General features: G+C 39.7%; 2 protein-coding genes across 3 annotated transcripts; both read left to right on the forward strand.

The window, feature by feature from the left end:
- Nucleotides 1–383: 383 nt before the first annotated feature.
- On the forward strand, nt 384–4,094 carry LOC103697835 (F-box/FBD/LRR-repeat protein At2g26030-like). 2 transcript variants are annotated; one of them, XM_039125946.3, is made up of 4 exons: nt 384–708; nt 1,382–1,899; nt 3,158–3,322; nt 3,400–4,023. In XM_039125946.3, the coding sequence occupies exons 1-4, from the start codon at nt 510–512 to the stop codon at nt 3,601–3,603; spliced, it is 1,086 nt and encodes a 361-aa protein (XP_038981874.3). In that variant the 5' UTR covers nt 384–509; the 3' UTR covers nt 3,604–4,023. The 2 variants fall into 2 exon arrangements, with proteins under 2 accessions (XP_038981874.3, XP_026657194.2); XM_026801393.4 differs by having other exon boundaries at nt 579–1,899; nt 3,400–4,094.
- Nucleotides 4,095–5,494: 1,400 nt separating this feature from the next.
- LOC103697834 (uncharacterized) lies at nt 5,495–12,035 on the forward strand. The gene is made up of 2 exons (XM_039125945.3): nt 5,495–5,978; nt 11,558–12,035. The coding sequence occupies exons 1-2, from the start codon at nt 5,655–5,657 to the stop codon at nt 11,726–11,728; spliced, it is 495 nt and encodes a 164-aa protein (XP_038981873.1). The 5' UTR covers nt 5,495–5,654; the 3' UTR covers nt 11,729–12,035.

Consider the following 12,035-nt stretch of genomic DNA (forward strand, 5'->3'; position numbering starts at 1 on the left):
ACTACTACTACTACTTATTATTATTATTATTATTATTATTATTATTATTTCTTTTCTTCTCCCTTCTTCTTCCTCCCCGAAGTTTTCCCTCTTCTTTTTTTTTTTTTTTGTTGTTCTCCCTCCCTCTTTCTTCTCCCGCGAAAGGAGATCAAGCTCTTTACTTTTCCTTAATTTGGCAGGATATACCCATGTTAGAGCTATATGAAATACCGTTTTTAACAAAAAAAAAAAAAAAGGGAGATCAAGCTCGGGAGGACCGGGCAGCGGCCGGCGGCACCCCCGGCCGGTCAGCGGCATCCGCGGTGCCGGGCCTGGGGCCGCGCTCGCGGCCCGCGGCCGGCGCCCACGCTGAGTCCCTTTTTTCTTTTCTTCTTCTTCTTCTTCCTCCTATTCTTCCTCTTCCTCTCCTCTTCCTCTGTCCCCCCCCTTCTGAGAAACAGGGTCCCTGGACCCTGTCACCCGAAGGAGAGGAGAGACCCTCGGCCTTGCCGCAGCCCTGGCCGAGACCAATGGCGGCTACGACCAAGGCTCCGGCTCTCCGGGTCCGTCGCAGCAGAGGTGGAGGAGAACCCCTCCACCGGCGGCCACATCTTCGGCTTCTAGAAGCCGTTGCTACCGAGAGGGAGAAGGAAGAATCCTCCCGTCTGTCGACGGCTGCGGCTGCCGCAGCGATCGTGCGCAATGCCGAGTCCACAGTCGGAGATCTAGGTAAGTATCCCTATTCCTCCAGTTGAGGGTTCAGGAAGCCTTAGAAAGAAAGAGGAAGAGGCACTGTGAGGGAGGAGATGAGATCGGGAATTCCTTTTCTTCTCTCTTTTATTTATTGTTCTTCTCGCTCACCGCCGCGATGCTCGCGGCGGTTGAGCGGAATCCGCGGCCAACGACGTACATACTTATCTCAAGCCTAACCTTCCAAGGGATATATCCCATGAAAGGTTGAACTCCTATATATCTTCTAAACTCTACCTAATCCCCGTATCTTATCTTCTAGTAGTAGCCTCGTTGCCATCTTGTTAAAGGAGAGGCACCGAACTCTTTTTCCTCTCACCGAGACATTCTGATATCAGGGATACTAGCTGCAGCATGGCTGCAGACCGAATTAGCGAACTCCCTGATCCCATCCTTCACCACATTCTCTCCTATTTGCCCACCAAACTTGTCGTGAAGACTAGCATCCTGTCAAAAAGATGGAGATATCTATGGGCTTCCTGTTCCCACGTCCATATCGGCATTGATGATTTCCCCAGCATCACCAGCTTCGAGCGTTTTACCGAAGCTGTGCTGCTCTGCCGTGATGCATCGTCAGCCATCCAAACCTTCCATCTCTGCTGGGACCGAGACTACGACCAATTCCATGCTGATATATGGATCTACCATGCAGTGCAACGCAGCGTTCGAGAGCTCGATCTCGCGCTCGCCCTCAACGGGAAGCTCCCGCGGTGCATCTTCACTTGCAAAACGCTGTCAATCCTCAAGTTGACACTGAATAATCACCTCAGAGATATGGAGTTCCCAATTAATCTCTCCAGGCTGGAAACCTTGCACCTCTCGGCCACCACTTTCGAAGGCGACACCTTGGTAAAATTAATCTCCGGATGCCCGGTTCTCGAGTGCTTGAAGATGATGTTCTGTAAGTTTTATGTGCTGGAGATCAATTCTAGGAAACTCAAGCATTTAGATCTTTTGGAGACTGGTTCCCGTCGTGCTAGAGTTCGAGTTGTTGCTCCGGGCCTGAAGTCTTTGGACATTCGGAGTTTGAAAGCACAGGAAATTTCTCTGGAGCATTTGACATCCCTGGAGAGAGCAGATCTTCGCAATCTTACTTTTCATGGTGAAACAAGGGTCTTTAGAAGCCTATATGCTGTATCAAGTCTCCAGTTAAATGATTCGGCTTTGGAGGTTTGACGTCCTTCCATTTCTTTACCTTTTCATGCTAGGAAATTGGATATATATGTGCATTGATATCAAGTGATCCAATAATCCTATTATCTGCCCGTTTCTTTCTTCTTTCTCTCCGAAAGATACAATTCCGCCCATAACTTTCCAACTTCTATGCCCTGTCCTCTTTACAACGGCAGTCATAGGTAATACATAGCTACAGGAATTTGATAGTGTCTTGGATAAGCTTTTCGGGTATGCATGCACATTTCTGGTGACTCCCACTCTGAAAACAAGCTTCCATCTTGCGATGGATGTGGCCATGCATAAAGATTTTTAGGTTTTTGATTCTCAAACTGGTTATATAACCCACAGTTACTCTTAACATGATGATTTTTAGCTGTCCGTACATTCAAAATAGAGAGTTAAGAGCTCCAAGTTTACACTGGTCATTTTGCTGATGGTACTGGTTATGGGAATCCTTTAATGTAATTTGATTAGTTTTGGGGTCTACTTTTATCAATCCTGCTCCCCTTCTGCAATCTGAGAGCTAGGATTTAACTACATTAATAAACACTAAGAAACAAAGAAAAAGATATGTAAACTTTCTCAACAGAAAAAAAAAGGTGTGGAAGCAAATGGTTTTTAATTTAGCTTTTCACTCAGAAAAAAGCCATAATATATAGAATTCTTATTTTTTACAATGATGGTGAGAGTGCCATCTTTCAGGATTGAACCTGGAACCTCTTCTCAGCACAGGCGCTAAGGCTGGCTGAGACAAGTTTATTTTGCAGTATAAATAGACGTTGCTTTACACATTATCAAGTTTTCAAGTCATGCGATATCTTCAACAATGCATTCACCAACCGTTCCTTTCCAATTGTCAAGCAATCCTGTCACCCTTTGACTAGTACTCATTCAAAAACTCTCATCACCCTTGACAAAGAATAAGCACCTGTATGCAATAAAAAAAAAAAAAAGATTTTCCACTTAATTCTTCTCCGCCCCGAGCTATGGTAATGATAATATTGGTGATTAACAAAATTTGATTGGCATTAGTCTTTAAAACAAAATAGCCATGTAGTTGAGATATTATGTTTGGCCAAGTTTTTGTTTTGATTTTTTTTTTTTTTTTTGCTTCAGCATCAGGTAAAACATCTTCTGTTATGAACTTTCTTTGCTAATATCTAATGTCAGCCATTTTGGATTAAAAAAATCACATCATACACATTGGTACATATCTCATGTTATTGCGTTTTACAATGCTGTGTGTATTTAGTATATTTTCAAAGAGATGCTTTTCTCACAAAGTGCTCCAACAAGACTTCAAAGGCTAAAGAATTTGAAGCTGATGACATGTATGAGCGATGCCCCCTTGGAAGCAATTACTTGTTTACTCCACCAATCACCTAATCTTGAAAATCTAGTAATTGAATTTTATAAGGTAATGTACGAAAGTTACAGATTTCAGCCGCCTTTCTTTCTAGATTTTTGTACTATTTGTCTCTTGTTTCTGTTCAGGAAGCTAGATTCGAAAGAACATTTTGGGAGGAGAAAAGGCCAGTCCCGGATAGGCTCTTTGGTAAGCTTGAGTTATTGGGTAACCTGAAGTCAGTTGAAATTCGTCACTTCAAAAGCAGGACGAGCACTCATGAACTTGTGAAGTTTTTCCTCTCAAATGGAAAGAGGTTAGAGAAAATGCTCATAATTCCCAAGCAAGGGTAGTTCAAAGTTCACAAAGAGGAACATGTTGAGAGAAAACCAACCAACTTCAATTTAAGCCATGTTGGCTCTTCACTAGATTTGAAGTACTCTGCATTTGTTCTTGGTTTTATGATCATACAAGGACTTAATTATTGAGCTTTGCTTGTATCGGTAAGTACTAATCCTATATATAATGAAGTGTTTGATAATTTCATGTCAATCTCATACTGCACCTTAATATTCTCGACTGATAAAGAGTCCAAAGGCATTTTTGGTGCATCTCATACATCTTCGAGAGTGGGATTTGCAGTGTATGCTAATTCCACAATTTAATGCTTTGTGTTTATCACAATTGGCTCATCCTACAAAGATTGCACCAGCTCTAGTTAAGAGTACCGGCCCAACCTTTTACTCAAAATATTTGTACCATGACCACTGTTGATGTAGATGCCATCAACAAGAAAAAATTTTGATGGTTGATAGAAGCAGTTATTATCTTGTGATTATGTTATTATCTTGTGATTATATGATCTATGCGGACACGGATTTAGTTTCGCATCAAATTTTCATCAAAAAGATGATGATTATTTTATAAGAACCAAAAAATTCGAACAGTACATTTGATTTCAGGTCGTTTCGGTATTCTCGCTGCTGGCCTGGCCTGGTGGAGATGGGTGACATTTTATAAGGCAGTTTTCCTAATTTTTCATATTTTTCTTAATGCCCATCTTAAGAAAGAAACACAAAAAATCAGGGACTCTTACTAAAGAAAACTAGCCTCTTTCTTCCTCCATGGTATATACTACATTATCAAATAACATACATTAAGCAAATTAGTACCAGTACACACTATATGATTAGATGATATACATCAAATAAATTAGTACACAGTACATAGTTTTTAATGCCCATCTTAAAAACTAGAAAAAAAAAATAAAATCATGTGCAGCATTTTCTTTTTTCTTCATTTTTGAAGTATGGTACTTTCTACATGGTCAAATAATATACATTACACACTACATGATTAAATGATATACATTAATCAAATTAGTACATAGTATATTATCAGGTGATACGCACATAGCAAATCTAGCATATTGATATATAGTTCCAAAACATCATGTTGACCAGTATACTCTATATGATATTTGACCAATATACTCTATATAGTCGATGATATACACGCGTTAACTTTCTAATACATCCACAAATTTCTTTGATATGCATCTAGCAATGATCCAACACACACTTTCAGATAAATTGATACATAGTTTTCAGAATATACTTTATACCAATATATTTTACATAACCGGATGACACGCGCCAAGCAATTAGTTATTTAATAAGATAATACACATCTCTAAATAAATCGATACATAATTTTTAAAATATGGTATTTATTATGTTTCTGCATAGTGCACAGTTTTTTTGTTTTATCTAATATAACAAATTATATTCTTAGATTTTATGAATTCTTGGAAAATCAATGATCTACGTTTAATAAGTCGAATGAATCCTAACAAATTAAATCCTAAGTTACCCTTCCTACCAGAAATGAGACAATGAAGTCCCTCTTTTTCTAGCGGATCTTGGTCTCCTTATGTTTGATTAGTCTATTAATTTTATGCTGGACTTGACTTAACAATATCGCTGTCACCTCACCCAAACCCTCGCTTTGGTCCATGGACTTAATAATACGTACTTGGAAAGATGGACAGAAGCATCACAGCAAAATACTTTGGTTCATTTAAACATCATCCGGTCGGTCTTGCTCCAACCCGGCTCTGCGGTCTACATGCCCGGTTCGGTTCATCCAACCATCTCCGGTCATATGCGCTTGTTACAGGCGGCAAGTAGCCACCGCCGCCCGATAGAATGAACTCGCGGAACAACAGAACGTTATCACATATTTATAGCTCCGTTCACGGGCGCCGCTCTTGCATCTCGCTCATCCCGGAAGGAAAGAACCCGAGAGAGAGAAAAAGAAAGAAAGAAAGAAAGAAAGAAAGAAAGAGGCCTTTGCGACTGTTCCGAGGCCTTCGTAGGCGAAGAAGAAGCCGAAGCCGAGAGAGATGGGGCTGATCTCGGGGCTCGTCGACGCCGTGGTGGTGCTGTTCTCGGCGGTGCTGGCGGTGGCGGTGCCGCTGATCGACGCACAGACCGTCCTCCCCGGCTCCCTCTTCCCGGCGCCCCTGGTGGGGCTCAAGCAGTGGTACGGCGAGGAGTACGGCGACTACCTCATGGCCGAGAAGCCTCACTTCTTCGTTGGCCTTGTCTGGGTCGAGATCGCCTTCCTCTGGCCACTGTCCCTCGCCAACATCTACGGCATCCTCGCCCGCCGCCGCTGGTCCGCCACCACCTCCCTCATGGCCGGCATCTCCACCGCCACCTCCATGGTATGTCGCCTCCACCGAAAGAACCACAGATCTTATCTTTTCTTGGGTTTATGCGCCGTTTTGTGTGATTTCCGCCCTTATCTTAAGAAAATATCTTAATTTTCTTGAAAAACTTGTTAATTTTCGAGGATTGACTTGTCGTTTAGCTCTTTTTTCTTGAATCTTGATTCTTTAATTTAATTCCGTTAATGGGGAAAATTTTCTTGCTTAGGAAGCAGTCACGTTCTGAATAGAATAAACCGATATCCTGTTATGTTTCTTGGATCGTCAATGGACCCAATTTCTTGTTTTGTTAATTGTTTCATTATGGGCTGGTAGATGAGAGTGGCCGTTGAAAGGCATGGCAAGGGGAATAATATTTCGTGATTCAGTAAATAGCCAAAAAAAAGAAGAAAAAACTGGAAAGTGTAGGTCCTTCGAGTCTTTGACAGTTGGTCCCAAGACGATGAACTTTGTTGATTCCTTTTGTCCTGCCTTATTTTCTTATATATGTCGGCAAATTTTGTGAGATTTTTTGAAAGGAAAGGTTGAAACCTGACAAATAGGTGACATATAATCTATCAATATTGAGATGCTGGGACTCGTTTTCTTTTAGGATAGTAGATGGAGTGGTATTTCGGAGCTAGCTCGAGAGGACTGAGTTGCTGAAAGAATAATGTCGCAGATATCCTGAGAAGATCCTAAAATAGATTGGACTAGGAGGTTACAGCTGTCCCCATTGTGACAAATCTTGGATTCTTCTTTTCTCTCATTAATATATACCCCCAAAGATTTTGAAGTTATGTGAGAGAATGATTGAAACCGGACAAAGAAGGGATATCCATCTCGTCATTGGTCTGTAGGTAAGATCTTGATATAACAGCTTTAGGCTGATGATGAAAATTTGGTTATCACGGCACGTTTTACCCTGTCCTTGGGACAGAAGATTTTCGTTTCATTTCTTTTTCAAATTTTTTCAGTTAAAATGGAGCCAACCCATTATCCTTTTAAAGCTGGAGATGAAAGAAATGAATTATTACTGTTATGGATTAAACTGATCAATGAAAATAACAGATATATGAGAAAATTTTCAACATTAGTTATTATGATGTCTGTTAACACTTCTTTATACCATTAAAATTTCATGGTGTGTTTTAATAATGCAACAAAATGATATATGCCGCCAGATCATATTTTTAAATTTCAAATAAGTTAGGCGATTAATAATAACAAGAACTATGCATGATACTAAAATTAGTACTAATGTTTGCCATATTGCTTCATAGAGGGCGTACCGTGTCGTTCTGGTAATATGATATTGAGGTTCAGTTTGGTATAATGAACAAAACTGGTTCGAATCAAGTAGAATCGTCCCATACTTGGTTTATGTTGTACCAACCTGTAGCTTCAAGTTACAGGTGGTATTATGGCTAGGTGTGAGAAATGTTGTGTGGTACAGTGTGCATATTATATTGCACCAATAATGTATTGGTATGGTAGCCAATACCGGTATAGAAAACTTTGATTAAAGGTTTTGAATGGTTCTCTAAAAGAACCCAGGGAAGCTGAATTTTAAACAATCTTTCCAAAGCCTTCTTGTTTAAATAGAACCTAAAAATGTTTTTTTTTTATTTACTTTGTACCTGCCAATTGTTCAGGGAGTTGCATCCCCTTTCATGGATCTTTTATCGGGTTTGAAGGTGTTATACTTTCATCCAAGGTCCGCCATACCGGTACCGGTCGCCGTACCGGTGGCCGGCCGGACCGGTCCGGTACGTACCGGCCGGTACGCAGTGGTTTCAAAAACCACAGCGCGAGGCGCTGTGGTTCTAAAAAAAAAAAATCGGTTCGCACCGGTACGGGCTCCGAACCGGCCGGTACGGGCCCCGTGCGGGCCGGTTCGGCTAAAAAATCGAAAAATACCAGTTTTTTTAGTGGTTCCGGTACCGGTCTAGGACCGGACCGGTACGTACTGGCCGGTACGGCATTCCATGCTTTCACCAATGTCTATTTTGAGCCTCTATAAAAGTTCAATTTTAAATTTACATATTCTTTTAATATTTTCTTTTTTTTTTGAGTATACATTATGATTTGTCTTTTTAAATTAGACAATGCTGCAGCGCCATAATCTTTCTTATGCTATCTTTTTACTTTTTATCATGCCTCGTCTCTGTGAACTATATGATATAGTGCCTTTGATGTCCAACTGGAGAAGTATCTAAATTAGCAAAGGAGATTAGATAGATGCTTAGAAAACCAAAACATAAGACGTGACTAAGTCGCCCTTGATATGCAGAATTGCTGTTTCGTGCTCCTTGAAATTCTGCATGGTTAAAATAATCTTTATGTAGCAACCAGTTTTAAGGTATCAAAATCTGGATCAGCATAGATCATCATATAGGAAGACAGCTATACCAATGCGAAACACAGTTCTGATGACATTAGAACTCCAGTAACTCAAGCTCTAACCAAAATAAGACCTTCAACACTATTTCCACAGGATCCAGAGATATTGCAAAATATTATCATAATTATAGAAGCTATAAAATTTCTAAAATAGGACACAAACTCTTATGTGGAGCAGAAACTAATGTAATAAATAATATCCCATCATCAAGAAGCATGACTGTGGTACAGTCCATTTGTCGCTATTTAAAAAAAAAAAAGAGGAGTTTGGAAGTTCTGGGATATTCCATTTATTTTTTATGTCATCTTTTTGCGTAACACTCTCCACCTAACTCTGGAGCACCTTTCTGTCAATAGATAAAGATTGTCCAATTTTTACATACCATCTCCAAGAATGGATGCGTCTAGGTGTGCACAGCTGTGCATATGTCATCGCATACAAACTCTATCTATCTTCTTTTTTGCACTTACAAGATAGAGGGGAAAAATGAAACAAGTATCTCACAACCGATAAAGGGAAAAGAAACTGAGACCAAACGAGCCCAAGAGGTACTTACACAACTCCTGCCTGCCCCCTCCTTGTCAGCCCCCTAGGATCCTACTTTGTCGCCATTGTTGTCAAATCATGACCTTTTTTCTCTCTCCATCTCCATCCCATATTATCATAGACTTTTTTTAGATTTATGTTTTAGCAACCCTATATGCTCTGTTATTTGTTACCAGCAGCTGCTCTGGCACCGTTGTTGGTCAGAGTTCATCCAAGTATATTGGAACAGGCTGCTGTTCTCTTTCTTTCTTTTCTTTCTCTTTTTTCCTCCTATGATATTTTAGTGATATCTATATCACAAAAACAATATGATGATAATGAACACTTGCAATTATTGGAAATTTATAACTATAAGCTTTTAGTTTCTTGCCGTCTCTTACCATTGTAAAATTCTTGTTATCAAAAGCCAGTCAAGGTGAAAACATTCTGATGGAGATAATGTCAGTCAGAAATCAAAGAAATCATTATTATCTCTGAAAGCAATTGGATTCCTAAAAACTATCTTATACTTTGATTAGATGGGGATGAGAAAAAGGGGGTGGGGGAGCCTGGTTTTAGAACTTGATGCTGATTTTCACGGTGCTAGAGTGGGAATCAAGACAAGGATGGCAAGGCATGATGTGGTGGTGATTTGCTTTGTCTCCTCCCTTGATCGTTCTCTATCCCTTTTAGGTTGGAGATCTTAGGAGGTCACCCTAGAGAGAAAGGTTCTGAGTTTCAGCCGTGATCAAATCTGTTTCGGTGGAGTTTGAACCATAATTGACCCCTGTTTGCGATCATATTGTAGTCATTTTTTTCTTTATTAAGTATATAGGCTATATAATACCTATTTGCAATTGATTTTCTTTCTTTTTCTTAAGCTAAAAGAGACCATACGTGCATAATAAGCAATGATTGATTTTTTCTTACTTTTCTCAATTTTTTGAATTGTTGCTGACTTTTTAATTTGAAACTCTAATATTAGGGGAGAGAGTTGAAACCAAGGTCTGTCGTACCACCCCGCACCATACCGTACTGAGAGAAAATTGGTACGAAATACTTTCAAGTTGGTACAAGCCAGTACTGAGACGTATCGAGCTGCATACCGATCCGTACCAAGGTATATCGAGATAAAAATTGAGAGAAATGATTAGAGAGCTATTTCGGCACAGAGGTGTACCGTACCATAACGAACCGATAAGATATCGATACGATTTCCGATACCGAGATTGTGGATCTTGGTTGAAACTGTTGAAACTGAAACTTTAACTGTAGGACTGAAACTGAGAGTGAAACCGAAACCTAGTTGTAAAACCTTGCTAGAGAGATAATTCCTTTGTTCTCTCACTTACTTCACGTCCAACAACCCCCCCCCCCCCCCCTCCTCCTCCTCCTCCTCCTCCTCCTCCTCCTCCTCCTCTTCTTCTTCTTCCTCTATCTTCTTTGTTTGAAAACAACGAGAAGATAACAAGATTCTTTTCTTCTACCCAATCAAGCTCCTTATTTTCTGTCTCATTCAGCTGTGAGATATTCATTAGGTATTCCCTCAATATCTTGTAAATGCAATGAAAGGAGGTGGATCTGGCTCTTGGCTTTAAGATTCGATTCTAACACAACCATATGTCACCTTTGTCCGGCTCTGCACCCTAAACACTTCCATTGTCTCCTCCTTCCCTTCCCAATCCTTAAAAAATTTAACCACTTACCATTCGAACATACCTGCCCTCCTTACCAACCTTAAGACATGGGAACCCTAACATATTTATCTTGCTAAATTTGTTTCATATTTTGAATCCTTATCAATTTAATAAGTTCAATTCAACAAGATTTGCACTCTAATTGGAGAGAATGGTCCGGTCTCAAAAAAAGAAAAGCTTCCTCTCTCATTCCTTTTGTCACAATGCTTCTTATTCGCAGTGAAGTTCAAATGCATTAAAATTAAAGTTTATTACTTTTCCAAACTTTCTATTTTATACTTAACATGCATTACAGAGGCCATGTGCTAGTACAACTTAAATTCAAGGGAAACTAATCATAAATTCAGATATTACTAACTATTACTGGTGATGCAAATGAGCTCCAATTCTATCAGTTAATCTGATACTTCAATCAAATTATGCTCATATTAGCTTCATTTTTTGTGGGGAAGGCTTGTGCATTATAATCAAAACCCTCTGCAGCTCAGAGTTTATGACAGAAATGAATAGACAAACCAGCATAGACAATAAACTCATCTTCTTTTGTAAAATTCATGTCCCACTTCCTGAGAAGAATTGGTCTACAAAGATTGGCTTATCCTTTGTAAAATGACAGAAATGAGTGGGTCCAGCTTAGCATAAAAAGATAGGAATGCCTACAATACTTCCACTTATGCTTGGAGGAAATTAACAAGTCATTAGTTTTAGAGGGAGGGTTAGTTTGTTGCCTTGATAAATCACAAGCAGTCTGGGTTGGTAAACAATAAGTGACTATTGGCTGTTATTCTATTTATCCATTTAACATGGGCTGGTGTCATGGTGGCAATATCCAGCAAGCTTTATTAGGTTGCTGTGATGGATGAAAATACTGACCGGAAATCTGTATCATATCTGTTCCTGATATATGTAGTTGGATAATGTTTTTGTTCCAGTTATTTCTACACCATCTGATACTGGGTTTATTCATTCAGGCTGCTCTGATGGCAGAGCTGAAGCTTTCAGGCAAGGCATCAGACAGGTTAATTCAAACGTATTCTCTGTTTTGGGTTTTCGCCCTCTTTGCAACCCTACGAGGACTTATCTTGCGCCCTCGCCGCGCAAGCACCTCTCAACCCCCTTTTGCTCGAAGGAAGAGAGCTTAATCAACAAATTAGTGCTTTTCCATTTGCATCATTCCGTTGCTGAGAAATTAGTCAGGAATCATCAATTATAATGGGAATTTAATGTAGGTGAAGAAACTGGAGACACCCAAGATTTGTCTGTTTTTGTTGCATTTTTTGTCATTAGGTCTGATCTGTGTTTTAATAACAGAGGGACAATGCTTTTTAACAGGTCATCTACGATTAACTTTAGAATGCGGTGATAAATTGTTGCAATGAGTTTGATGCCATAAACAGTTTGAACATTTATGAAACATTTACTATGAAATCACAGTCTTCAAAATTGCAA

The sequence above is a fragment of the Phoenix dactylifera genome, chromosome 1 (genome assembly GCF_051530095.1).
Source record: "Phoenix dactylifera cultivar Ajwa chromosome 1, Ajwa_hap1_PhDact_Kaust_v1.1, whole genome shotgun sequence".
NCBI classification, from domain to species: domain Eukaryota; kingdom Viridiplantae; phylum Streptophyta; class Magnoliopsida; order Arecales; family Arecaceae; genus Phoenix; species Phoenix dactylifera.

What these genes read in the sequence shown, in the direction of transcription:
- LOC103697835 (XM_026801393.4), top strand. Translation starts at nt 1,084, where the DNA reads ATGGCTGCAGACCGAATTAGCGAACTCCCTGATCCCATCCTTCACCAC. An exon ending in TAAATGATTCGGCTTTGGAG is followed by an intron (nt 1,900 to 3,157) that starts GTTTGACGTCCT and finishes GTGTGTATTTAG; the next exon opens with TATATTTTCAAAGAGATGCT. An exon ending in TAGTAATTGAATTTTATAAG is followed by an intron (nt 3,323 to 3,399) that starts GTAATGTACGAA and finishes GTTTCTGTTCAG; the next exon opens with GAAGCTAGATTCGAAAGAAC.
- LOC103697834 (XM_039125945.3), top strand. Translation starts at nt 5,655, where the DNA reads ATGGGGCTGATCTCGGGGCTCGTCGACGCCGTGGTGGTGCTGTTCTCG. An exon ending in TCTCCACCGCCACCTCCATG is followed by an intron (nt 5,979 to 11,557) that starts GTATGTCGCCTC and finishes TTATTCATTCAG; the next exon opens with GCTGCTCTGATGGCAGAGCT.